This window comes from Drosophila virilis, chromosome 2 (assembly GCF_030788295.1).
Source record: "Drosophila virilis strain 15010-1051.87 chromosome 2, Dvir_AGI_RSII-ME, whole genome shotgun sequence".
Lineage (NCBI taxonomy): Eukaryota > Metazoa > Arthropoda > Insecta > Diptera > Drosophilidae > Drosophila > Drosophila virilis.
Genome location: NC_091544.1, coordinates 30732195 through 30757978, shown reverse-complemented (window position 1 = coordinate 30757978; position 25784 = coordinate 30732195). Strand labels below are relative to the sequence as shown.

At 37.6% G+C, this 25784-nt stretch overlaps 1 protein-coding gene across 9 annotated transcripts in view; it reads left to right on the top strand.

The window, feature by feature from the left end:
• The window catches only part of LOC6632989 (very low-density lipoprotein receptor), a 47989-nt gene that overhangs the window by 14601 nt on the left and 7604 nt on the right, over positions 1-25784 (top strand). For 3 of the 9 annotated variants that reach the window (XM_070207429.1, XM_032433817.2, XM_015170340.3), the window contains exons 4-9: positions 10826-10945; positions 16819-16941; positions 17516-17742; positions 18858-20258; positions 20323-20521; positions 20827-20946. In XM_070207429.1, coding sequence (XP_070063530.1) covers positions 10826-10945; positions 16819-16941; positions 17516-17742; positions 18858-20258; positions 20323-20521; positions 20827-20946 — 2190 coding nt within the window. Of the gene's footprint in view, positions 1-953; positions 1074-3016; positions 3340-10825; positions 10946-11010; positions 11128-16818; positions 16942-17515; positions 17743-18857; positions 20259-20322; positions 20522-20826; positions 20947-25784 lie in introns of those variants that run through there. The other 6 variants (XM_015170339.3, XM_032433819.2, XM_015170341.3 and 3 more) reach the window with 6 other exon arrangements.

The window sequence follows — 25784 nt, the reverse complement described above, 5'->3', positions numbered from 1 at the left end:
GGAGAAATGAACTCAACTCTTAAGAATCGCAATGCGACGCACAAACAAAAACGAGCTTAAACTTGACCCATTGCCCCACAACTAGTGCAGATAGAGGATATATATGTATACATCTGTATACATCTGGAATTCCCCCGCACGGCGCACAGTAGTGGGTCAATCGCCTGAACGCGTCATGTGGGATTCTTATCTGTGCGGCGTTTGGTTTAAATGCGTCTCAGGCTAATTGGGCGACAGCAAAAAAAAAAAACAAAACAAAATTAGTTAGCGTGCTCCAATCGCAGGCTGCTCGACAATAATATACCCTGTAGTTGTATATCCACTGACACATATGCAACAAAATTTTACATTTACCTTTTAAAATATACAAGTTATTTCCAATTTGGATTTGGATTGAATTTAGCAACTAGGCTAACTATCTATTTTTATAAAAAAATTTGATATTACCAAAGATCGTAACACAGATAGACAGATGTTCAGACGGGCAGATACCCAGATACGGGCATAATACCCTATTTAAACTCTACGTTCAATTGGCACCGGGCATTCATGTCATAAACAACACAAGATTTTAATTGTTATGAATATGGTTCATTTAGTTATGCAGCATTTGAAATTTGTATTTGTTATTTTGCTGTTGACAAATTACAGCTGATTAGCCGCAGACAGAGTCGTATAAGCATTTGCTACCGACTGATAAGCGCTCATCCAAACATTTCCTGAAGCTGCCGAGCTAGTTGGCATAGAAAACACACTCACTCACACACTCACTCACTCACTAACACACTCACTCACACAATCACTCACACTTTTGTATATTCACTCTGCATTGAGCGCAAGTTCCTGACGGTTATCAGAATTTTTTTTGTTGAGCGCAAGCTCACAAACTGCTTGTTTCTGCTTTTGGATGCTGCTGGCTGGCGATTTGTATTTTTAAGATACGCCGCATTGCGCTCAAAACTCAGTTGGCAACGAACTTTGAATTAAAACGGACGTGTGTGTGCCACAGGACGTGTCCCAGCCGTCAAGGAGCACAGTCCGAGAATTGAGCAGTGAAAAAAGGCGAAGCCTATGTAAATTTCCAAAAAGCAAAATAATAAGTGACAAAAAAATATTCGAAAAAAATATAATTAAATAAAATTAAAAATAAATACATTTAATGCACTTCAAAATAAATAAATATTTAAAAAAAGTGTTAATTATATTGCACACATCTGACTTGCTGTGCGGTGCGTGTGTGTTTACTGTGCCTGGCGTCGCATTGGCGCCAAGTTTGGCGAACAAATTTTTTGGTTTTTGGCCAGGCCAGGAAGCTTTTACAGCGCGTCTGTGTTTCCCTCAGTATTTCCACAGTTGACTTTTCATGCTTCTGCGCGTCGTCGTTGTTGTTGTTGTTCTTTTAAGGGTTTCTCTTAGCACAGCTGCTCTTAGAAGACATACATATATTTTTTGTATATTTTGATTTGGTTTTTGTTTTGCATTACACGAAGCACATGAACTTGACACAAATGTGATATATGCCCCGCTCTGCCTCGGCCTGGCCAATTGCGATTGCCATTGACATTTCCACGCAGTCGAGGCGAGCGTGTCGCATATCAATACGGCGGCTCTTAAGCTTTACACGCATCTGTTAACGGCCATAAAGCGTATTAAGTTGTCATAATTAACAATTAAATTTTATAAAGTACCTTTAAGCAAACAACGACAACAACAATTATAATGGGTGTAGCTGTGAAACAATGGCAATTAAAAGTAAACACACACGCAGCGCTGCCTTTCAATGTGGAGATTAAAAAATAAAATACAAAAATTATATGTAATAATTAAGCAAGCACAAAAGCCAACCGGCGCTTAATTAAAACGTTTAATTTATCAAACAAAAAAGAATAACGAATATTATAAAAAAATTAATAGAATACAAAAGCAAGCATTCAGTTTCTCCTGCAGGCTAAAAAAAAAAAGTGAAATCAATTAAATTATGCAAATACACAAAATTAAATACGTTTTCATATTTCAATGCACACATAACAACATCTATTGCCCGGGTGAAAAAACGTGCATTAAAATAGTTTACTATAACATGCTAATCCAAACATTGATTTCAATAAACACAATATAATGCCTAAAGCAAAACAATTATTTATTTGTTGATCAATAAATTTCGCTAATTTGTAATTTATGCCAGAACAAAGCTAATATATATGTAAATAATAATAAATATAACAATACAGATATACGGCTAATCCATTTGGCCACAGCAAAGAAAGTAATTGAATATTTCTAAATAATAGAAAGCCACATGCATACATTAAAATATCAATGTGCAGCACTTACACGTTCAAAGAAGCTGAATCCGACATTCCATTCTAAGATAATTGCTTAATGTAATTACTAAAGAATATCGCTTTTGTTTATTAATTTATTTGCGCTATCACATAAATAAAGTATTGTCAAATTATCACACATCTTTTACTTCAATAATAAAGTCAATAAATAATATAATTATTGACGCAACAAATTTTCAATTTTTAAATGCCTCTGTAAACTCAAATTTAATTATATCTATCAGTTTTCAACAAAAAACGATTATATATATTTTTTTGGCAAATTTAATATGATTTTCTGCTGCGTTTTCCACATTCATTTGAAACTAGTTAAAAGCTTTTACATTATTACACTATAGTGAATATTGACTAGTATACAAATACAAATTATTATAAATCCAAAAAAAAATAAAAATTATATGGATTATTTCAACCCAAAGGTATATTTAAAAGCTTTTCATATTACGATACAAAGTAATCAAAAATATATAAATAATTATAAAAAATATATAACAAATAGTAATATTAATAACAATAAATAAAAATATATTTAACATCCAAAAATTATTCTTTTTATCAACTAAATTCAAGCTGAAAATTTAATTTAAATAAAAAACACCACCAAAAAAAAAAAAGATATAAAATTCCGCACAAGTTGGTGCTTAACTAAAAAGGTATTGCCTACTTTACAGCGCCAAATACAAAACAACAAAGTGCCAGCCACTTGGACAGACAAAAGTGAGACACAGATATTTAAAATAATTACAACAAATAATTCACAAGCACAAACATCAAGTAACAACAAGAAGAAAAAGAAAATAATTGAATAATTCAAGCACGCACTTTGGCCACATTATAATCTAATACAGTTGAACGTTTAAGCCTGAAAGCGAGCGAGCTGGCAAAGTTGGCAACATGGGACTAATACGTAGCTTCCTGATTTGCCAGCTGCTGCTCATCAGCGGATTATCAGAGCAACAGGCGCTCACGACATTTGGCACCTCCATTGATACGGGTATGAGTTTTATAATGTTAAAAATTACAAAAAAAAAAAGAAGCAAAATACTAAAAACCATAATCTTATGCTAAGAACACATTTAGGAAACCCACAAGCTTTGATTTGCTTGTAAACTTTATTGTCAGCTTTAATTTGAAGTAAACAAACTAAATACTATAATTCTAATAAATTGTAATAAATGCTTACCAAGTTAAGTTCAGTTGTTAACAAACTGACCAAACTTGGGTCATTTATTGCAGAAGAACTTCCCTTTCGCTGAGACCAAGTTGAAGCTATTTAGATAAGGCCTCAATAGTTGAGCACAATGTAACATAAGTAAAACATGAACTGCTTCTCAAGTGTTGCTCGATTTACTATTATTGTCTCGCTCAATACGCAACTCTTGTTGTTCTTATGCAGCTTTTATGGCTGGGCGTGGCAAAAAGAAAAAATGTCAACTGGCAAGCAAGCGTCTGTTTTATAAATAAATAACATATAGACAAACTAAACGTCGGGTGGGAGGCACCATTAAGAACACCACACACAGTAAGCCATAACAGTAACTTACCAACAGCGTTAAGCTGCCTGCCACGTTGCGCATACGCCGCGTAAACAGCCAAGGAAACAACAAACGCAGCTACATAGCGTCGCTGCTTGACTTTCAAGCAGCTTCTGCTATAAGTGGCCAATATATATATATAAACATATCTATATAGTGGCGCGTTCAATATCGTTGGCATAAATAATCATGCAATCGAGAAAAATATAGAAAATTTAAAGAGAAAAATATATATACAAAGTAAGAAAGACAGCTGATAAGCCCCACAGTGCTTCATAGCGTTCACAGCTAGCTGCCATTTTATGTTTGTGTGTGTGTTCGAAACTGAAAAAAATAATATCTTAAAAATTCATGTCCGTGTGTCTGTGCGTTGGCTGCAAACCTTAGATAAATTCAGTCACATATCCTTGGTTACAGCTTCTTTCCTTATAAGCCATAAATTATGCATGGCTCACTTTTAAGCAGCCGCCGCAGCAGCAACAGCAGCGGACATCGAATTTTGTGCCAAAGGTTAAACGTCAGCCAATGTGGCAAATTTCTTGGTATTTCTTCTTTTTTCTGCTTTTCTGCGAATCAACTTCTTTCCCCAACTTTCAAATATAGAAATTTAAGCATAATTCAAAGGATTCTACTAAATGTTTTGAGAAAAGTTCCGCTTTTTGATATCGCCAAAAAAAACGCCAAATGCAGAGATCTTCATAAAGTATATCCTCGAATTGTGCGCCTCAAGCTGAAGCTGTTTTAAACGTCGCCTAGTATTCTGTGACAAATTTATAGCTATTTTCTTTTTGGGAGCACAAGAATACTTAAGTGCATTAAGTCCTTTAAAAAAACTAGATATTCAAAATATACTCTTATTTTTAACATTTGAATTTTTATTTAAAACGAAATTGCAGCGAACACATTATGCTGCTTAAATGTGACTTCATATTATATAAAAATGTTGCAAAAAATAAACTCTCCCCTTTAACGACTTTACGTCCATTAAACTTCAGTAAAGCTTTTAAAATCTCTCTTTATTTAATGACGAAATTGCAGCGATTGCGCTTTTGGGCACTTGGTAGTAAAAATTTGAAAGCCTTTGCAGGCATTTATGTTTAGGAACCTTCAAAACCCGAGCTGAGCCTCAGATTAGACGACATATTTTTGGGTGAAATTTTTGTGTTAGCAATTTTTTGGAATACACAAAACTCATTTATTCCTTCCGGGCATTAAAAAGCTGAGCGGCAGCAACGACGACTAAATTCTACATTTGTCCAAGCTCAATTCAATTTGCTTTCGCTTGCCACTTCCGGCACAGCTTTATTTAACATATAAATTGCTCCGACATTTAAAATGCAATTTTAACGGACTTGTATTTGCCAATGGGCAGCCCATTTGTTCCGTCCATTCAACAGTTGCCCCTCTCGACTCTCCACAGCCACTCTGCAAAAAGAGTCCAGCATATGTAAAAAGTTCGTCTCATTAGAGGCGGGCCGCACTTAAAGCTCACGCCAAGCGGCTCTTCAAATGATTTATGATGCGTCCTGTGGCGTCCCTTAACCCACAGTTAACCCAAAAAAAACACCCTTGTTATTTTTCTTATATATATATTGAAATACTTGAAGCAGAAGATAAAGCACAGCGCACAACTCCAATAAAGTGAAAAAGGTGCCATAAACAAGAAGCGGGAATGTTGAGACGAGCCTTCATTTCATTTTTTGTGTACTATGTGTGCCAAGGGAACACCCTACTGTGGAATAAGATCCAATGTACAAGAAAAACAAGAGCAAATAATGGCAACAATTGTAAACAAAGGCAAAGGAAAATCTTTCCAACTGCGGCACAAATGTTTCATTTATTTATTGAGACGCGAAGGCGACACGAAAAGCAAAAGTTGATAAAGTGCAAAAAGAAAAAAGTGAAATTTTGTGCACGTTTGCTTCCTTATTCCGTTTATATATATTTATTTCTTTTTTTTTTAAATGAAACGTACAATTCAATTTGTGTTTGTGCGTTTGCCCACAGCAACAACAGCAAACAACAAACTTCATTAGATAAGCCGCACAGCGCAAATTCAATGGATAAACATTTCTTAATTAAATACCCTTAATAAAAAGCAAAAAAATACTTCCACTTTCTCTTTAAGTTGGTAAAATTAAGTTAAATCGATTGGATTTAATAGGAATATTCAAAATGTTGCAGAAGTTAATAGCATTTTATAAAATATAATATTATTTAAAGGAATAAAATAGTATACAAAATAAAAATATTAGTAGACAATAATATATTTATACTAAAGACTTGCCTATTTGGTTATGATCATGGCACTTAAATATAGTTCTAGGTACAAATTCCTATACATACTTATTAAAATGTTGTGATTTGGGCAATATATATTTTATTTGACTATATAAGAATGTAGTTTTAAATATTTTTTGTTATTTAATGTGAATATTAGCAAAATATTTCCAAAAGAAATTAGTCTTAGAATTTAAAAATAAGTCAAAAAGCTAAAAAATAATTAAAAATGAATTTCAAAAAGTTATTTACTAAAAATTTCCAAAAAATCGTTTAAAAACATAATTTAAGAATGTTAATTTTTACATTTATATAGACCTGACTAATTCGAAGAGTATTAGCTAGTCACCAGATTGAAAATTAATTCAACTTCGGCTTCTTACTAGTCCTTGAGTACTCTACTAATTTAATATATACGTGTGCATATACATATATGAATTTCTTAAAATACCATTGTTGTCAGCTTAAAGGGGCTCAGACCTGCTGCCAAACGTTACAAATGGCAAATAGAATAAAGGAAATGGAAAATGGAAAATGGCAAATATCAGATAAAAGTTTTAATGCGCTAAATCGATGGATGACCGCAAAAAAAGTTTTTGTCTGCCGCCGCCGCTGCCTTGTGAACACTTGTGAGACCAGATAACTTTTTGCTTAAAGCTGGGCGCTGCAAATGAGCGCCCCTAGAAGCTGGGTGGCTGGCAGGAAACGTGGGCGTGGCAGTTAAGTTGCATTGTGAGAAAAGTTTTTGTGCCGGGTGTGTTTTGGCAACTTTTTTATGTTTTACTTATTCTGTTTGGCCTCAGCGACGACAAGTTTTGGCAACCTTGAGCTGCAGCTGCGCGCTCCGCTGTTGCACTGATAACCCCTGCCGTGCAATGCACTCCACGTAATGCCCGAAATCAAAGCCAAATGATAAGGTGACACACCTCTAAGTCCGCCTGCCAAAGTGCAATTCATTATCATGCAAAATGCTGCCAGCGAAATGCCGGAGCGTCGCGCATTAAATGGATTGCACAAAATTCATGAGAATGCACAACACAGGTTGTTAGTGTTGTTCGTGTTGTTGCAAGCTCTCAGCTCTGTTAGAATTAAAAGGCTGCCCGCCCCAGTCCAGCCCCCAGCGCCCCGCCCCTCAAGTGCCACATAATCCGCGATGTCGTCGACGCGACGCGTCAGACTGTAAATAATGAAGTTTGCACCTGGGCGCCGCAGTGCCAGTGATTTGCGTGGGGCGTGGCATGCGGCATGCGGTATGTGGCATGGGGCATGCGACAAAAATGTGTTCGCCTGCGTCTGTGTGTGTGTGTGTGGCATGCTTTTAGAAAGATATAATAAATATGCGTAGCAAAAATGTGGCAAAAACAACGAGCATAAATTTATGAGCTTTTGTTTAAGTAAACGTAACGGCAGATAAATAAACAGAGAGTGTGTGAAGTGAGGTGGGCTGGTTGGCGTGGCATACGACATGTGGCATGTGGCATACAGCTAGACAACCGACTGCTTGTTTATGCATTAAACGATACACCGCGTGTCACTTTGGCTATATGTACATGACATTTAGACTGTCAGCCTATAGGTCATAAATAAGTAATTATGCAAAAGAGAATATTGAGAGGGCAACAAAAATTGTAAACAAGATTCTCTGAAATTGAGCAGCGGCCAAAGACACCATTTTATGACTAGCTGGCAGACACGGGGAGAGAGAGAGAGGAGTGAGGAGGGCGAGTGGCACTCAATTGGCAAAAAATCTAGCCTGCAGCCTGTCGTTAATATGCAATTTTAAATTTTCACCACCAGACCTTATTTATATTGGCCAACAGTACGCAACAAAATAACAATTTCAACAAAAAAAATTATTGTGGCTGTCGATCAAATTTAGTTTTACAATATTTTAGGGCCTAATAAATTCAATCTGACATTATCAAAATATTCGAATATTAAGAAACAAATATATCAATTAAAAAATTTTCAAATTGGACAACACTCGACAACAACAAAATACTTTAAAAATATATTAAAATCAAAATTTTGTTTTCCGGAAAAACGGAATTTTAAAATAGGATATTTTAAAATTGGAAAAACTCAAGTAAACCTATTGAAAACGTAAAAAAAGTTTATTATTATTTTTCAAATTTAAAATGAATCTGCATAGGTTAAATAAATAGATTTAAACGTAAAATTAAAGTGACATAAGTTATAATTAACAAAAAAAAAATAATATTAAAAAATATTGAAATGAACACATTTCCTATATGTATATAAATATTTTTTTTTGAAGAAATAATGCTACAATATATAATAATCAAATAATAAATTTATGAAAAAATAATTGCGAAGTGAAATGGTGCAGTATAGGACGACATTATTTAAGCTAAAAAATTATATTTAAGGATATTTTTGCCAGTATTAGGTCAATATTTCAATATGCCTAATTCCTTATCAAATGTCCACATTCTGGTGTAAACTGCTAAAAATATTAATTGACATAAAAAATCCCAAAAAGAATGTTTTCAAAAGGCAACGATCTGGTTTTTTTATGGCATGATGTGTAGCTTGAAAAGTCGACAAAAAAAACACGTAGCATAGTGTTAACAAAGTTTTTCCAGTCAAGAACTTAATTATGAGAATTTAATTAATTTCAAAAATGTTCAACTAAAAGTCCCATGCCACAAGCCCGAGTTGGCGCTGGTCATTAAAACCTAGACGAGATTTCTGAGCGACAGATACCCAGCTACTAGCTGACTCCTGACTTCTGACTACCAACTTCTGACTCAATCCTTGTTTAATGTCGGCGCTAAATGCCGTTGCTAGGTAAACACGTTGGGTACGTTGCGAGTCCCCAAACGCAAAACGTGATGCGCATTTTTCGCAGTGCGGAATGGTGGAGAGGTCGCTGGCGAAACACACACAAAAGTTGCGCAAAAGTTTATGGCTCCAGCCAGGACCTGGTTTGACTAGAGCTGGGGCAGAAGATGGGCTTGTGGCACGCAGCAACTTGCCGCAGCCGCTGCAAGCTGTAGTTGGGGCATCATTGGACTTAAAGCTCAACCGAATTCCAAATGTCTGTCGAGGGCGCATTCATTTGAGTAACGGCGTTAAATTGAGTGCAGTCACAGTTAAAAGGTGCAACATTTTAGCCAGCAATATGCAGATGAGTTGCAACACTCTGTCCCAAGAGAGGAAAGTACATTAAGTTGATAAAAATAAGAGAACACTCTGCAAAAATTTAGAAATATTCGTTGAGCTACTTGTTTGTAGCACTCTCCAACGGGGAGTTGACTAAATTATGCGGGACGACTCCCAAGAAATCTTTGAGTACTGACTACTTTATAAACTTTGTAGCAGTTTTAACAAAGTTTTCGGTTCTATTTGTAGTAGTTGTGCTAATGGATTTATATCACTTTAATTGCAACATAACTCAAATAGCATTTTATATAAATTTTTATGCCACTTGGGAAAACCTTTTGTGGAATTGTAAACGATTTTTTGACCTTGTGTTGGGTCAAAAATGATACATGCTCTTCATAAGCAGTCAAATAATTCTTTATTTTTTAGTTAGCCCACTAATTGCCAGATGTATCCTTTTTGGAACAACTTAATACACATCTGAGAATCGATTCAATATTCTAATCATTTAATTTGATTTGCCCTTTTAATTGCATTTTCCAGACCCTGTCACCCAACTTATTGCAAGTTGCTCTGCGGAAGTTTGGATATTTTGATGGCCTTCTGGCAAAAGCTTTAAACTTTGTCGAAAATGTTGTTTGCAAAACGAGCAAAGTCATAAAATAAAATGACCATAAAATAGCAAAACTAAACTTCTTTTTTTGCCATGCTGGCATAAAACAAAAGTCCTGCCAAAGAAGGGGTAGCCAGTGATAGCAAGAATTCACACAGACACCAACACTCGGCACACACACACACACACACACACACACACACACAGCAAGTGGCAAGTTTTTGTTGCCTGTGGCAGCAACACAGCCCGCAACATAAAAATCACATTTATTTTTGACACAGAAACCTATTGATGCATAAAAAGTAGATTTTCAATGCCCATATTCCCCGCATTTTTAGTAGCAACCATTATCAGGACTTTGATACCCTGTTATTATTTAAGATGGGTGATAAGGGTTATTAAAATGTTGTACAAATTGCTATAATAGGCAGGCCTTGTCGAATAATAATAAATGTTTTTATTTCTCTCAATTGTTAAGTTTATCTAGCTAAGTTTTTCATATGCTTATCTATCCAGCTATTTTATGACCTCAACGAACTCAGAGGCTGCTTGGGCTAGAGTCTCAAAGTTTGGTATGCATACGCATTCTTAAATAACCACGATATAAACTTATTATACCTGAAATTAGTTTTGATATTTGGTATCTCTTATATTTAAAAATTATCTGTAAAAGTTATTTAACGGCTTTTAGTCATCCCACAGCTGTGTATTCACTATTCAGACCAATCGAAAAGATAATAAGTTTAAAATACTTTAAAATCTTTTGCAGGGTATAGTCAAGTGCATTACGCGAGTAGTGCTCGCTTCTTTGCCTCATTTCTCATATATTATAAGCACCCGCAAGCTATGCAAAATTGAATTCCATATCGAAAGCAACGATTTTCAATATATATTTTTTTCTCTCTTCTTTTTTTTTTATCAAACAGAATCCACTTGCGGCGTAGAACAGTTCCGCTGCAATAACGGCAACTGCATACCCAACAAATGGCGTTGCGATCGTGAGAGCGACTGTGCCGACGGCTCGGATGAGGCGCCGAGTCAATGCAGTAAGTATTACCCTTATATTGTATCTGGCGATTGGGTTGCTCATATTTCAGCTTGAATTGTGCAGTCAATTTTTGCACCAGCAACCAGTTTAAGTGCCACAATGGGGAGCAGTGCTTGCCACGCGATTGGATCTGCGATGGCGAACCCGACTGTCGTGATGGTTCCGACGAATTGGAGTGTTGTAAGCGAAAGTTATAGCCACATTTGCATATACCCACTACTAACCCGGAGGATTTACGCTGCCCCCCTTAAAAAAAAAAAAATGGAAAAAATAAGGGAATAGAAAAAAATGCTCACCCTTACTCATAAATGGGTTTCACAACTTAAAGGCTCGCATTTAAAGCATGCTATTTATTTCAATGCATGCCTTGTATATCTCCTCTCCCCATTTATATTCCCCATGTATCTCAGACTTTATGGCTTGGTTGGGCCCAAAACTTGACCCTACTTGTCCATAAATTAACGTCAAAGGACTAGGCAAAACAACGTGATGGGCGCATCAAAAATGCTGCCAGCAGCGAAAATAATTTGTATTTATGCATTAACAAGCCTCGCTAACTGTTACATGCTTCAATCTCAAATACCATGTATACATAAAGGTGTATGAAAGAGGGTATGTGAAACTAATGCATCTATATGTCACAAGAAATGGGGCGTCTCAGGCATTTGTCTTAAGCATTAGAACAGCTTATAATATAACACACACTACTGGTATAATAAAGGGAAAATTTTTTCTTATCCATCCACGCAAATTTAGAAAAGCCTATGACTAGCGTAAAAGAAGATATATCTTGTTGATATTCGCAATAAGCACACTATAACATGAACAAATATTCCGACAGTTTTCTTACACTCGGCATATAGATACAAGAATTACTTGGAAACCATTACCTAAAATGTAGCTCGCAGTGCAAACCCTCCCATATAAGTTTGTATGCATATATGTGCATAATATAACCAAGTTAATTAAGTCTGTTTGCAGGGTATCTTCCAGTTGGCGCCCTGCTACTTGCCTATCCTAGAATACTCTTGTTTTTATCGCACAATTTTTCGAGGCAACTTATTTAGCAGTTTATAGTCTGTGTCGCATTCAACTTACTATATATTCCGCATAAAATTTCGTATTTTTATTATACTTATTTTATTTTTTGCGTCCGCGCTGTAATTGAAAAAAAAAAAAGAAGAAAATGATGCGATTTTTATGATGTTATCCACTCGTAACTCATCAGCGGGCTGCTGAAATAAAAACTGGGTAATCAAAAAAAGAAAAGAAAATCGCGCGCAATTTGTGTGCCTGTGGTTTATATGCTGCCAAGCTACAGGCAGGACACGGCTTAACAAAAATTTAACATGCACACAGGATTCACAGGATACTCGCACTGCCGGCTCAGCTCCCGCCATTGAACACGTGTGACATTTTATGACTTTTATGCGCTACAAAAAAAATTATTTTTCAACGATAATTTTTTCCCTATTTTTTTGTTTGAATTTTTATATCGTTGGCCACGTTGTGAATGTTAATTGAAGTTTAACATGCCCCCAAAAATGCAAAAAAATACACATATTAAACGAAATGTTGTTTGACAGACAATCACGAACTTTTTCTAAATATTTTTTATCTTATATCTGCTAAAAAATATGTAGAGAGAAATTTCAAGCATTTCGTAGAGCTTGTGACGAAAATTTAATTATAACGAGAAAGAAGAGCTATCTTAGGCACTACGAAAGATTTAATACCCTTGCAGACCCCATCTTTTCATAATGTTGATAGCGCTTTGCCCGTATCCAAGAAGCACAGAGATAATAATAAATGCCGAGTATGGTAAAAATAATTTGAAAAACAAAATAGTTTTCCATACAAGAACTTACTTTTCGACCGATCGTTCCTGTGGCAGCTATATGATATATGATATGATATATAGTGATCCGATCCAGACGGTGCCGACAAACATACTGTATGCAACAGAAAGAGAGAGAGGACATCTGCAAAATTTTATGTCGATAGCTTTCAGACTAAGAGACAAATTTGCAAAGAAGCAGCTCGGCTGTTGATAAGGAGATATCTCCATCTATGCTTCAGCTTTTCAAGACATAATAATAATACCTTCTGCAAGGGTATAAAAAAATATACTGAAGCGACACTTAAGTATGCAAATCTATCATAGTGTGTTTTGATGTATGCTATAAACTTGCCTTCTCTCTTCTCTTTTTTTTCTCTTTCTTTCTTATCGCCAAGCACTTTAATAATGGTATTAGAAAAGAAAAGCCAATATGGTTTAAGATTAAATTTGATTACCTATACGTAGAGTTTCATGTGTTCAAAACCAAGAAATCCTAAAAAATAACACAAATTATTAGAAAGAAAATGACATCAAAAATTATAAATTACGTTAAAATAGATATAAAGAAATTGTGGATATACAATAACGAGATATTGCCAATACATAAGAGATTAAGGTTCCTTTTCAATGAAATGAAAACCTATTGTAAAAATGGCTGAAGGAGTGTTTGACCTTTAATGAAAAAGCTTGCTTGATTTTCTGCTACACACCAATTCGTTTTATTTTGCCAATGCACGTGATTTTATTAAATATTTATTCCTACTTCTCGCAACGGGAAAAAAATAAACTTTTTATTATTAGATTTCATACGATCCGAACTCCTATCAAATAAATAGAGCAAAAAAAAGGAAACTACAATGTGACTTGTGTATTCCTGACGGCAAAACAGCGAGTCATTGGGGGGCAACGGCAGAGTAAACAAAGCGCCAACTGCTCCACAAAAGCATCAAACTTCATTGGCTTTGATGCCTTTGATGTGATGGTTCAAGACATGCGGGGAGGGGAGGCAGGGGTGCTAGCGACAGGCATGAGGAGTGCCACTGGGCCAACTACACGTCTGGCACATAAACTAAAAGCATTTTAAATAATATTAAAATCAAATTGCAAGCATACTCACTTTGGAGCCAAGCCCCACTTTTTCCCATCATGCGGCAGATAACAAGAAAATGCTATTGAATGCAATACAAAAGTTATGTGCAATTGTGTGTGTATGTGTGTGTGTGTGTATGTGTGTGTGTGTGTGTGTGTGTGTGTGTGTGTGTGTGTGTGTGTGTGTGTGGGTGGATGTTATTCAAGCTACTCAGAGCCATTCTTTATAGCCAGCAAATTGATTTTTATATGGCTTATACTAGCTGAAGCCAAACCGAGACTGAAACAGGCTCCAGCAACTGGGACTGAGGTCAGGCGACATGCCGGGCCACATTTAGTGGCCAGCAAAATAGTGGCATTAAAATTGAAAAAGTGAAAATAGAAAAAGTCCTAGTCGCGGTTCACCAGCTACCAGCTAGCTTTATAGCTAATTTAATGAAATCATAAAATCGTTGCGCATACGCAATGTTGAAAAAATTGCGCGTAATTAACTTCTTCATGCATGTCATAAATTTAGTTTGTAGCAAATGCAACAAATAAAAATAAATCAGCGAAATAGTTTAAAAAATATACACATTAATAGCATACAAAAATTTGTCACCGTAAAACTGCTTTTTCCCTTGAATTCAGGCTGAGTGGCCTTGTTTTCTACACATATTTTCCTACATTTTTTTAAACTAATCTTTTTTTACTTTTAAAGAAAAGCTTCATCTTTGTTTATTCAATCGAAGCTACAGGATTTTCAAAAAAAAACCTTACAAAATGTATTACGGGATCTAAATTGTCTTCTCAGTCGACACAATCTTTCGATGCCCAAATTCAAAGAGACTCAAAGTGAAATTAATTAAGCAGCCTTCTTGAACCTTCAAGCATTTAATCGCACTTTTTTTCCATGGAGATCTGCCAGAGCTCTAATAAATTTTCGTAATAACTTTTTTCATTACAAAATACTTTCTACACACTCAGCTTGCACGTATTATAAGCTGCAATTCCTGTTGAATTCGTACTGCCGAAATTCACGCCCGTGTGCGCTGCAATAAATACCAATTTAAGTCATTTCACGCACACGAGAAGATCTACATGCAAAAAATATCAAACAACAAAGCGTAAAATAATAATAAATTAATTTATTTGCAACGGTGTTGGGCAAAAAAATATATTCATAGAGATTTTTTTGGCGCAGAGGTAGCACGGAAAACAAAGCAAGCAGCAAAGGCATATTTATAGATATGTGCGTGTGTGTGTGTATGTAAGTCTGGTGTTATGAGCCTTTATTGCCTGTGGCACACACACACATAGGAACGCATACAGAAAAAAAAAACATAATCTTATCAAGCAAAATCAAGCGTAGCCATGGCAAAGGCAACAACATAAACAAAGGACATTCATTTCATGCGCCTAGAAGTAGACAACAAAAAACAAAAGGCAAAAAAATAATACGCGTTTGGGGTTAAACACAGGCGTTTTTATGCGTGTACGTGTGTATGCATGTGTTGTCAACTTTGTTGAATGTACGCCTGGTAAAACTTCAATGAAAGTTTCAAGCCAACAGGCTGCCTATATAAGTATGCGTGTGGGTGTGTGTGTGGATATGGATATGTGTGTTTGGCTGTGTGTGATAATTACTTTAATGTGTACGCATGTGTGCGTTTTAACTTTATGGAGTGTTGGCTGATAATGTCTTAATTACTGCCTAGATAAAATGCCGCCCGCTTAGCCTCAGTTCGAGTTGCCCTATATTACTAAATGCGTACGTGTGCGTGTGTGTGTGCGTGTGTGTGTGCGTGTATGTGCGCGTGTGTATGTGCTTGTATGTTCTGGCACGACAACTATGTTTATTACTTGCCTGGCATGCGCCAGCCACAATTGGACTTCAATTCCTGCTGCTGCTGCTTCTTATAAACTTAATTACAATGCCAGGCAAGAAGCAGTCATTAAACGTCTCGACTTAACTCTGTTGCATGCTTTAAGGCGTTGCCCCAAAAACACGCCCAGTAATGTGCCGCTGCTGCAGTAATCAAAGATTTAGCTCAGCAACGCCATTAGGCAGACAGTTAAAAGCCACTCGACATATACATGTGCATATAAACAAGAGCTGTAACGCAGTTTATCAGGCACTTGATTTTTACTCCCATTTTGGAGTGAGTCGAAATTTTTACCGGGCTTATCTTTAGGCCATTTTTACAGACATTTTGCTGCTCGTAACTGAGTGTGGGAAAATTTGGGTGGGTTTTCTTGTTCTTTTTGTTTCGTTGGGCAAGCCACATTGATTGGCTTATATATATTTTATAATATTTGTTTCTTCATGATTTTATGTTATTTTATATACTTTATATATGTTGGCCTATTCAAATTTTTTTTTTTTTTTTTTGTTAATTTTGTAGCAAGTTATCCGCTCTACAGAACTTTGTTTAAATTTGAATATATTCTTAGAAAATGCACAATTCTTAATCAAGATCTACATATATCTACATTACAAATGATTCAAGAAATATAACCAAAAGTATGAATGAATATATATTGTATATACAAGCCGCTTGGCATCCAAAAATTATATTTTATAAAAATATTAAATTCATTGAATTTTTTTCAAAGCTGATTTTACTATCTCTCTTGTTATTATTATTATTACTTTGGGGATATTATTATTACTTTGGTTTATTTTAAATATTTCTGTTATTATCTCTCTTGTTCAAATAAAAAGTATAAGTATATAGATAGTGTAACTGTTTTTCCTGTTTTTCCTTCCATATTTATTTTTGTGTTCTGGCAAGAAAAAAAAATTGTATAATTGAACTCTAAATTTTTAGAAATTTTTCTGGGCAAAAAAATTTACCAAATAAATTGACTACATCTGGTCGGGTGTACGCATAATCATATTGTCATCATATCTAAACTCTAACAACATATTTTTCTCCCCCATCTATTTGTATATATTGCAGAGAGCAAATCCTGCTCACCAGATGAGTTCGCCTGCAAGAGCGGCGACGGCGAGTGTATACCGCTTGCCTGGATGTGTGATCAGAACAAAGATTGCAGCGATGGCAGCGATGAGGCCACGTGCAGTAAGCCATATTTCGCAAATTTCTAATCTTAAGCTGTAACTGTTTGTAAGCTGTAACTAAAACTCTAGTTGTTGTAGTGTGCTTAGTTGTGTGTGTACATACTTCAGCTTGCTGGAGATAAGTATGCTACACTTTGCTACAAGAATTGTGCAATACTTACCTAAACAATACACATGCAATAAAGCACAAATATTTACACACACACAGGCATCTACACACTTTAGCTTGCAATGCCTTTGTTAGACATTTTGTTGTTTTTGTTTTGTAGTTGTTGGCAACAAATCTCTTTGGTTTTTATCCCTTGGCGCGTTGCTTTGGCAATTTTTATAATGGTGTTGGTTTTGTTGAGTTATGTCCCGCATATTTCAGCTTAAGTTGTTATTTTTGTTGTTGGCTTTGGCTTTCTCAGCTTGTTGTTTACCTAACTCTCTACTTTAGCTAACCAAAGAGCTCATGCTAACACAAGCACTCGTCATAAGCGCAGTCCAGCTAAATCCTCCCAGCTTTCATCGCCCCATACACACACACACACTTACACACTGTCTAACATGTACATATACTAATTGTATCCCAGATACCACCTGTCGCTCCGATGAGTTCACCTGCAGCAACAGCCGTTGCATTCAGAAACGTTGGGTCTGCGATCACGATGACGACTGTGGCGATGGCAGCGATGAGCTCAACTGCCCCAAAGTTGTATGCCCTCCGAACAAATCGTTCACCTGCAGCAATGATGCCTGCATAAGCAAGAGTTGGGTCTGCGATGGCGAACCGGATTGCCCGGATGGCGGCGATGAGCGCGTAAGTTTTTTCACTCTATCATACTAGTTAAAAGCAAACTTAACTGCCGGCATAAGCCAAGGTCATCCTCACAACTTCGGTAGGCTTAACGTACTTTATTTATGGTTAAAATACAAAATAACAATTATAAGAAAAAAGGTAAATAATAAAAATAATTACCTTTTTTGCAAGACAAACGAAAATCGAAATTTTGCAGGAAAAACATGTTTGCTCGAAAACGAGTACGACATATAAAATATAAAGAAATTCTTATAAATTTTTTAATACGTTGTATTTCCGTTCAAATAACATGCATTGTATTTATTTTTTTTATATGTTTCGTTTTATTTTTTTAACTCTTAATTTTGTTTGGTAAATTATTTGACTGTTATTGTTTTTTTTTTTATATAGGATTAATTTATTTCTTAACTGAAAATTAGATATATTTTTCAAAATATTCGCCATATAAAAAAGACCCTTAGCCCTATAAAATTAAATTTATTAAAATGCTATAATTCCATAGACCTGTCAGCCTATTTGCCTATTTGAAGGTTGCACATTTTTCATACATGATCTTTGCCAGACTTGCCAAACAGCCCTCGCACAATACATGAGTATATAAATATATATATTCATGTTCTCACTAGGAAACATAAATTATGCAATACGCGCGCATTACTCAACACTGGTGACGTCGCCGGTAACATTTGTCGCTGGCAACTGATGCCATAACCATTTACTTGTGCCACGCGCTGCTTTTTTTGTTGTCAGTCAAGGGGGAATCCAATGTCTAAAATAGCTTGCCAAAAAAAATAATTTTTGTTATATAGAAAAAAAACAAAAACACTATGCGAAAAATGTGGTGAACAGCCCCCAAAAAGTATGCAACTAAAGATATGCAAGCATGGCGCCGAGGCACGAGAGTGTGTTTATGCAAAGGATTTATTCATAAGTGTGTGTGTGTGTGGAAGTGCTGGCTGTGTAGTAGCTGCTATTTTTATGGCATATTTCAAGAAAACTTTCCTTTGACAGGCCCTATGCAAAATGCATTTTAAATCAACTACGCACCGCAGACAGGCAATTTCATTGACTATATCTTCTCTCTTTATATCTCTCTCGCTCTGGCACTGCCACAGGACTGCGGTATCGTAGGACAGACTGTAACGCCCTGCCTGCCACATGAGTTTCAGTGCAGGGATCGCATAACCTGCCTGCACCATAGCTGGCTCTGCGATGGAGACCGCGACTGCCCCGATGGCGATGATGAGCTTGTCTCCAACTGCAAGAATGTCACCTGCAGGCCGGATCAGTTCCAGTGCGGCGATCGCAGCTGCATTGCCGGCCATCTCACCTGCAATGGGCAGGCGGATTGTGCGGACGGCAGTGATGAACGCGACTGTCATTTGTCAGCTCAAATCAAAAGCTGCAACGCCACCAGCCAATTTGAATGTGGTGGCGGTCAATGCATTCCCCTGGATAAGGTATGTGACAAGCGCAAGGATTGCCCAGACGGCGAGGATGAGCCGGCGGGCAAGTGTGACATTAATGAGTGCGACACCAAAAATGGTGGCTGCATGCATCGTTGCGTGGATCACCCGGTGGGCTACAGTTGTGAATGCCACGAGGGCTACAAGCTAGCCAGCGATGGCCACCATTGTGTGGACATAGATGAGTGCGAAGAGCCTGGTGTCTGCTCCCAGATCTGTGTTAATGAAATCGGCAGCTTTAAGTGCGAATGCGAGGCGGGCTATATGCGCGATTCGCGCAATCACACGCGCTGCAAGGCGGCGGAGGGACACGCCTCTCTCCTGTTGGCGCGTCGCCAAGACATACGCAAGATTTCGCTGGATCACATGGAAATCACATCAATTGTGAACAATACCAAGTCGGCGACAGCCTTAGATTTTGTATTCCGCACGGGCATGATCTTCTGGAGCGATGTGACCACGCAGAGCATCTACAAGGCGCCGATCGATGAGGGCAACGAGAAGACCGTTGTCCTAAAGCAGTCATCGGTTACCTCGGATGGCCTGGCCGTCGACTGGATCTACAACCACGTCTACTACACGGACACGCACAAGTGCACCATCGAGCTGACCAACTTCGATGGCAACATGGGCAAGGTTTTGATCGAGGATGCGCTCGACATACCCCGCTCCATAGCGCTCGATCCCATCGAGGGCTGGATGTACTGGTCCGACTGGGGCGCCTCGCCGCGCATTGAACGCGCCGGCATGGATGGCTCCCATCGCACGACTATCATCAATTACGATGTGAAGTGGCCCAATGGAATAACCTTGGATTTGGTTAGGAAGCGCATCTACTGGGTGGATGGCAAACTGAATGTCATCTCCTCGGCCAACTACGATGGCTCACAGCGCAGACAGATCCTTTACTCGACGGAGTATCTGCGGCATCCGTTCTCCATAAGCACCTTTGAGGATTACATCTACTGGACCGACTGGGACAAGCAGACGGTCTTCAAGGCCAACAAATTTACTGGGGAGGGTGTAGAACCCATCACAGCTATGCATATGGTTAGTTTTATATTATCCTGGATAAACATTCCTTCTATTTTGACGCTCTTCTCTTCATTCACAGCTCCAACATCCCATGGTCATCCATGTGTATCATCCTTATCGCCAGCCCGATGGCATTAATCACTGCCAAGCGGTTAATGGCCACTGTTCACATCTCTGCCTGCCGGCGCCGCGCATCAATGAGCGCAGTCCGCGCATATCCTGTGCCTGTCCAACGGGCCTCAAGCTGATGCCCGATGGTCTGATGTGCGTCGAAGATCGTAAGTAGCTTTGCCATTTACCGGATTTATTTTCTGGGTTTTGGGGCTTAAAATGTACTTTGGAAAATGCATTCCACGAATGTAACAAGAGCAGTCGTAATTGCCGGCACGGCTCGCTGCATTCGCGGTTGGATGCCGACGTGTCCTGGTTGTGGTGGCTGCAGCCACACGAGACTGCAGCTGAGCCTTATTACGGCCCTTAACATCTGCTCTATTGTTATTTTAAATTAATTTCATTACCCATTTTATTTTAATTTCATTTTACTTCAATTGAATTTTGCCCCACCCTTCTCTTGGCTCCATAGTACGCATACGCCCCGTAAAACCCACGAGGCGAGTAAATTCAACTACAACGCGGCTCAAAGTCTCGACGTCGTCGCCAACACTCGCGAATCTACCTCAAGATGCGCCAAGCTTAGCGCCGGGTATGAGTTTTATTTTTCGATTTCGTTTACTTGTTGAGGTGGCGGACTTTAGTTTAAATATATCGTATTTTTGTCTGTGTGCGTTGATCAGAAAATAATCAATATTACAATATTAAAGGACTTAAATTTTCCCTCTTCTATTCTCTTCGCTCCCCTCATCTTATCTCCTCTCCTCTCCTCTCTCTCTCTCTCTCTATTATTTATTTAGTATAATTTTTTTATAAAAAAATGTTGTCTTGATTATTCGCAATGTTTTTAAAATTTTTTTAATTATTTTTTTTTAAGTTTGAAGAAACGTTTTAATTGAAGATTTGTATATAATTTTGTTCTGATACGCACATTGAGCATCAGGTGTCGGTGGTTTATCCTATTTCACAATATTAATTTTAGACCATCCATCCTTATGTATTAATTATAATCCATCATTTTAACTCAATTAGCTCAATAGCTACCCCATAGATTACACTAATTATAGTCCATTGCGTAAGCTTTATTTACTTTTAATCCCGTCCATCATTATTTATATATGTGCTCTGTGTTTTTATACCAACTCATAACTTAATGACATATTGTGATGTCCTCAAATTATTCGCAGGCAACAAAATGCGAGAGTCCGCACGAACACATATGTAAATACTTTCTCTATCTCATTTTCTCTTTGAGTGACTCACTCGCTCTCTCTCTCTCATTTCATTTTGTATGCCATTTGTCACTCCAATTTCTTACACATGCATTCAACGCCGCCAACGCTCACATGTCATCATCATAAATCAACATCAATGATATCGACATAATCACTCAAAATGCACACCGACACACACACTCACACAGACACACAGACACACACACACACACACACACACATGCCAGAGTCAAACACAGCACAACCATGTTGTGTGTTTCCACGTAAAACATACATAAATATAGCGGCACAGTGAGGGGTTAAACCACCAAAAAGGAAGCGCTAGTGACATGTTTAATGGCAACAATGGTTACAAGCCTTCCCCCACAACCAGCTCTTCCCTTTTAATCCCTATGCTCGCCCCTTACTGAGCTATCCCCATTCAGCTCAAATGCAGTTTAAGCTTAAGCGACAACCCTATGACACTTACACCCACGCATTTCTCCATGCAATTTGTGCGGCAACTCTGTCAAAAGCAATGACAATGCGGATGTGAATACGAATGCGGATGTGGATGTGGATGTGAGTGCGGATGATGAACGACTGACAGAGGCAGCGGCAGCGGCAACGGCAGCTGGCTGACTGGCTGGATGACTTGTCGCTGACAAGCGGCAAGCGTTGTCGTTGTCGTCTCTCAACAAATCGCCATGAAATTAAATTGTACACAAAACGACATGGTCAACAGCAGCAGCAGCAATAGCTGAAAGCCAGCCAAGCGGCGGGTGCAGGAACATCGGAATTGGTGTAGCAAATAGTTTAACCAGAAATTCATCATCCGCATCAGCCGCACACATCCATCAGCTCGAAAATTGGCACTGTCAGCACCTACAGCTGCGAATTATTGTCAGGCGTGGGAATGAGCAGGAAAGCAGGATATGGAGAGCTCATAAATTAGCAGAGGGTCCGCCAAATGTGCAACACAAGCATGCTAAATATTGCTAACATAGATTTATCTATGTTTCAATTTTATTTGATTGCCACGATAGCAGTTAATCAAGACAATTAGAAAGAATTTGCCGTTGTCATTGTGCAAATAACAAAGAGCATGCTTTGATCTATTTGCCCAAATAAAAGCAGTTGTCAGCACAAAACATAAAAGCCAAAAATGTTGTGAATAAACAACATTTCCGGGAAATGAAAAAAAGCACATAGACACGTACAAATGTGTACTTCTGTTGTATGCAAATAAAATGTCGAGCGTTTTATGGTAGTCAGCAAGCTTTTAATAATACAAAATCAAATTGTCCTCAAGTCGCAATTTGTTTGCGCTTCCAATAGATACGCTATATATACATACATACGTACACAAGTGAAGTGAAAACATTTTGTTACATTACAAAATTCGTCAGCAGCTCAAGCATTTTGCTCTTCATCTTGCCTCCTCACCTTAGCAACAAGCTCCATTGCACGTACTTCATTTTGAGTCATATGTCAACGAAATATTAAAATTTGTATGCACATCTGGCAACGCCACATAGAGTTGTCAAATTGATTTGAACAATTGTAAAAGTTAATAAAAGCTGCTTATTGCAAGCTTTCTGTTGCCTGCAGTTGTCCTCTTTAATATATATTGTTAGGTGACAGCCCTAATTTAATTTTCGAATGAGACAAGTCCTTACTTGAGTGCTGATTACAAATTATTTGGTACGTTTACACAGTCATTTGCATGGTCAAATGGCAGCCCTTATTTTTATTATACTAGCTCTATATAGTCAAGTGGCAACTTTGCGTTTCTATTTTCTATTAATGTTAATGTCAGATGACAACGTTGCTTTGTGTTTTATAATGGAGTACATATTGTCAAATGGCAACCCCAAGTGTATATTAATATTGAAGTGCCCAGAAAAGCTACTTTTGCATTGCAATTGCAATCATTTGGTATTTTTCTGCTATTTAAGAGTTGATTTACGCGCGTTGCAATTTTTTTTTAGTTATGGTATATATTGTTAGGTGGTAACCCCTATACCACTAGTTTATACCTAGTATTTAGCATACAAATCAAGTGCCTTGCAAATAGTTCATGTGTACGTAATTTGAAAGGATGTTCAATTTGACAGCAACATGACAAACAGCTTGAGATCATATACTTTTTAATTTGATATAAAATTATATAATATCTAGCTGCTTAATTTGTCGCTTCAGATTCACTTTAATCACGAAATAATAAATTGAACAAAGTAAAGAAGTTTTTATAAATTCACTTTGAACTTCGAATCTGCTTGCCGGAAAAATAAATCTTTGCCATTGAACCCTAAATGACTGCACATTTCCAACAATCGGGTTAAGTTTAAATAGCACTTTAATTATTTCTGTTGGAAACTTCAACATCTCTTTCAATTTAATATTTTGTGCTGTTAACCCCCTTTTGAGTTCCACTTGGCCCACAGTTGATGTATAAACATGGCCAGCATTGTCCCTTCGTCGACAAGAACTTTGATGGTTTCTATGCCTACCCAAATCAGCTGCTTGTCCGGGGCTTAGCAGTGGGTGCTCGTACAAAATGCGCCTAATTACGTCAGTTTTAAAAGTAAAAGAAATGAGAAAAAAATGAGAAACTGTAGAAGAAGAGGCAAACGTTAAGCGGCTCAAGCAAATACCGTTACATTGCCTGGTCCAAGGCGAGTGCAATACAATTCCAAGAAAATTACAAGAGCAGTTAAGGACTAAAGCGAGTCCTGCCGGACGAGCAGCAAGTGCTGAGTGCTTTGGCAAAAGTTTTGCAACAGTCCGAGAAGTGTGTGCGAATGGGGGAAGCAGGCAGTGGGGGGGGGAGGGGGCGTGGTTCAAGTAAATAACTATAAACTAGTTAAGGGCTATTTCAATTAGATGACCAAGCCAAGGCAACAAGCATACCGGCCATAACTGCAATTTCAATTAGCGGTTTGTGCTACTTTTTCTATCGCCACAACGAAGCCGTCACGCCCCCGCCCTCAGCCCATCCTCTACCAAACAGCCGACGCACTTCAAATTGCTTAATTAAGCGCAGGCAAACTTCTGCAAATACGTTCAGACAGCATGACAGATAGACAGAGCCGCCGAACCGCCATAAACTTGGCCGCCGTCGAAAGTAACGACTGCGCCTTTAATAGCCAACATATAAAGTGAGGGTGTGGCTGACGGGGTGGTGACTGGCTTCAGCGGCTGTTTGCAAATTTTATGACTTTCAGCTGGTATGACTTTCAGCTGCAATTGGTCAGTTGACCATTTGCCATTGTCCGAGAAGGTGGCAGACTATCTCTATCTATATCTATATATGTATGTATACACATCTCACTCTGAAGCATAAAGTAAAATTAGAAGTTGGCCACACATTTTATGCGATTTTATTTCATTTATTCAGCGCGTTGCGAAGGTCTCGAATTTTTATGACGTTAGTGAGACCCAGCAACACACAAACACACACACACACACCTGGTGGCAGGCAACGTCTGTGCCCGCGTATCATGTGTTAAAAAAATAAAAACATAAAGCACATGTGTGCAGGATTATAAAAAGTGGAAGCGCGAGTACAAAAAATTGGGGGAGCATTACTTTGTTTTGTGTTGCGAAGCAGGCAAATTGCATTTGCCATAGATTAGGGTGGCAGCAATAATATATGACATTTATGGTAGTACATAAAGTATAGCAAACAAAGAAGGAATTTGCCTAACAGCAACAGCTACAAGGTGTTCCCAGAATATGTTTCGCCAGAAGAAGTTAAGGAAAATTGTCCATTTTCGCTATTAGTGTTAGTAAAAATATTCACCATCACAAAACTGTAGAAATTTATAAACATTTTGTATGAAAAAAAGATGAATTATAGATAAAAATTTAAAATGATATCTATAGACTTCATCCAAAACAAATTCGCCTTCATTCCCTTAATAATTCACAAGTCTTAAGATTTTCGTTGTTTTTAGGTATAACAGGATTATTTTAACAAGAGCCTAGACACGCCACATATACGCTCAATAAATCTCACAAAGCTAAAAAAACAAATGTGCTTTATTTTTAGCGGAAACCCTTTTCGAAACATCTTTTCTTAACCGACTTCAGTCAGCCCTTAGCTGTGTAAGCTTTTTAGCAGCCTTTGAAAGAGAATTTAAATTATAGAAAATTATGATTGCCCCTGCTCTCAAACCATTTGAAAGCAGCTTATATTTTAGCAGACCCACAC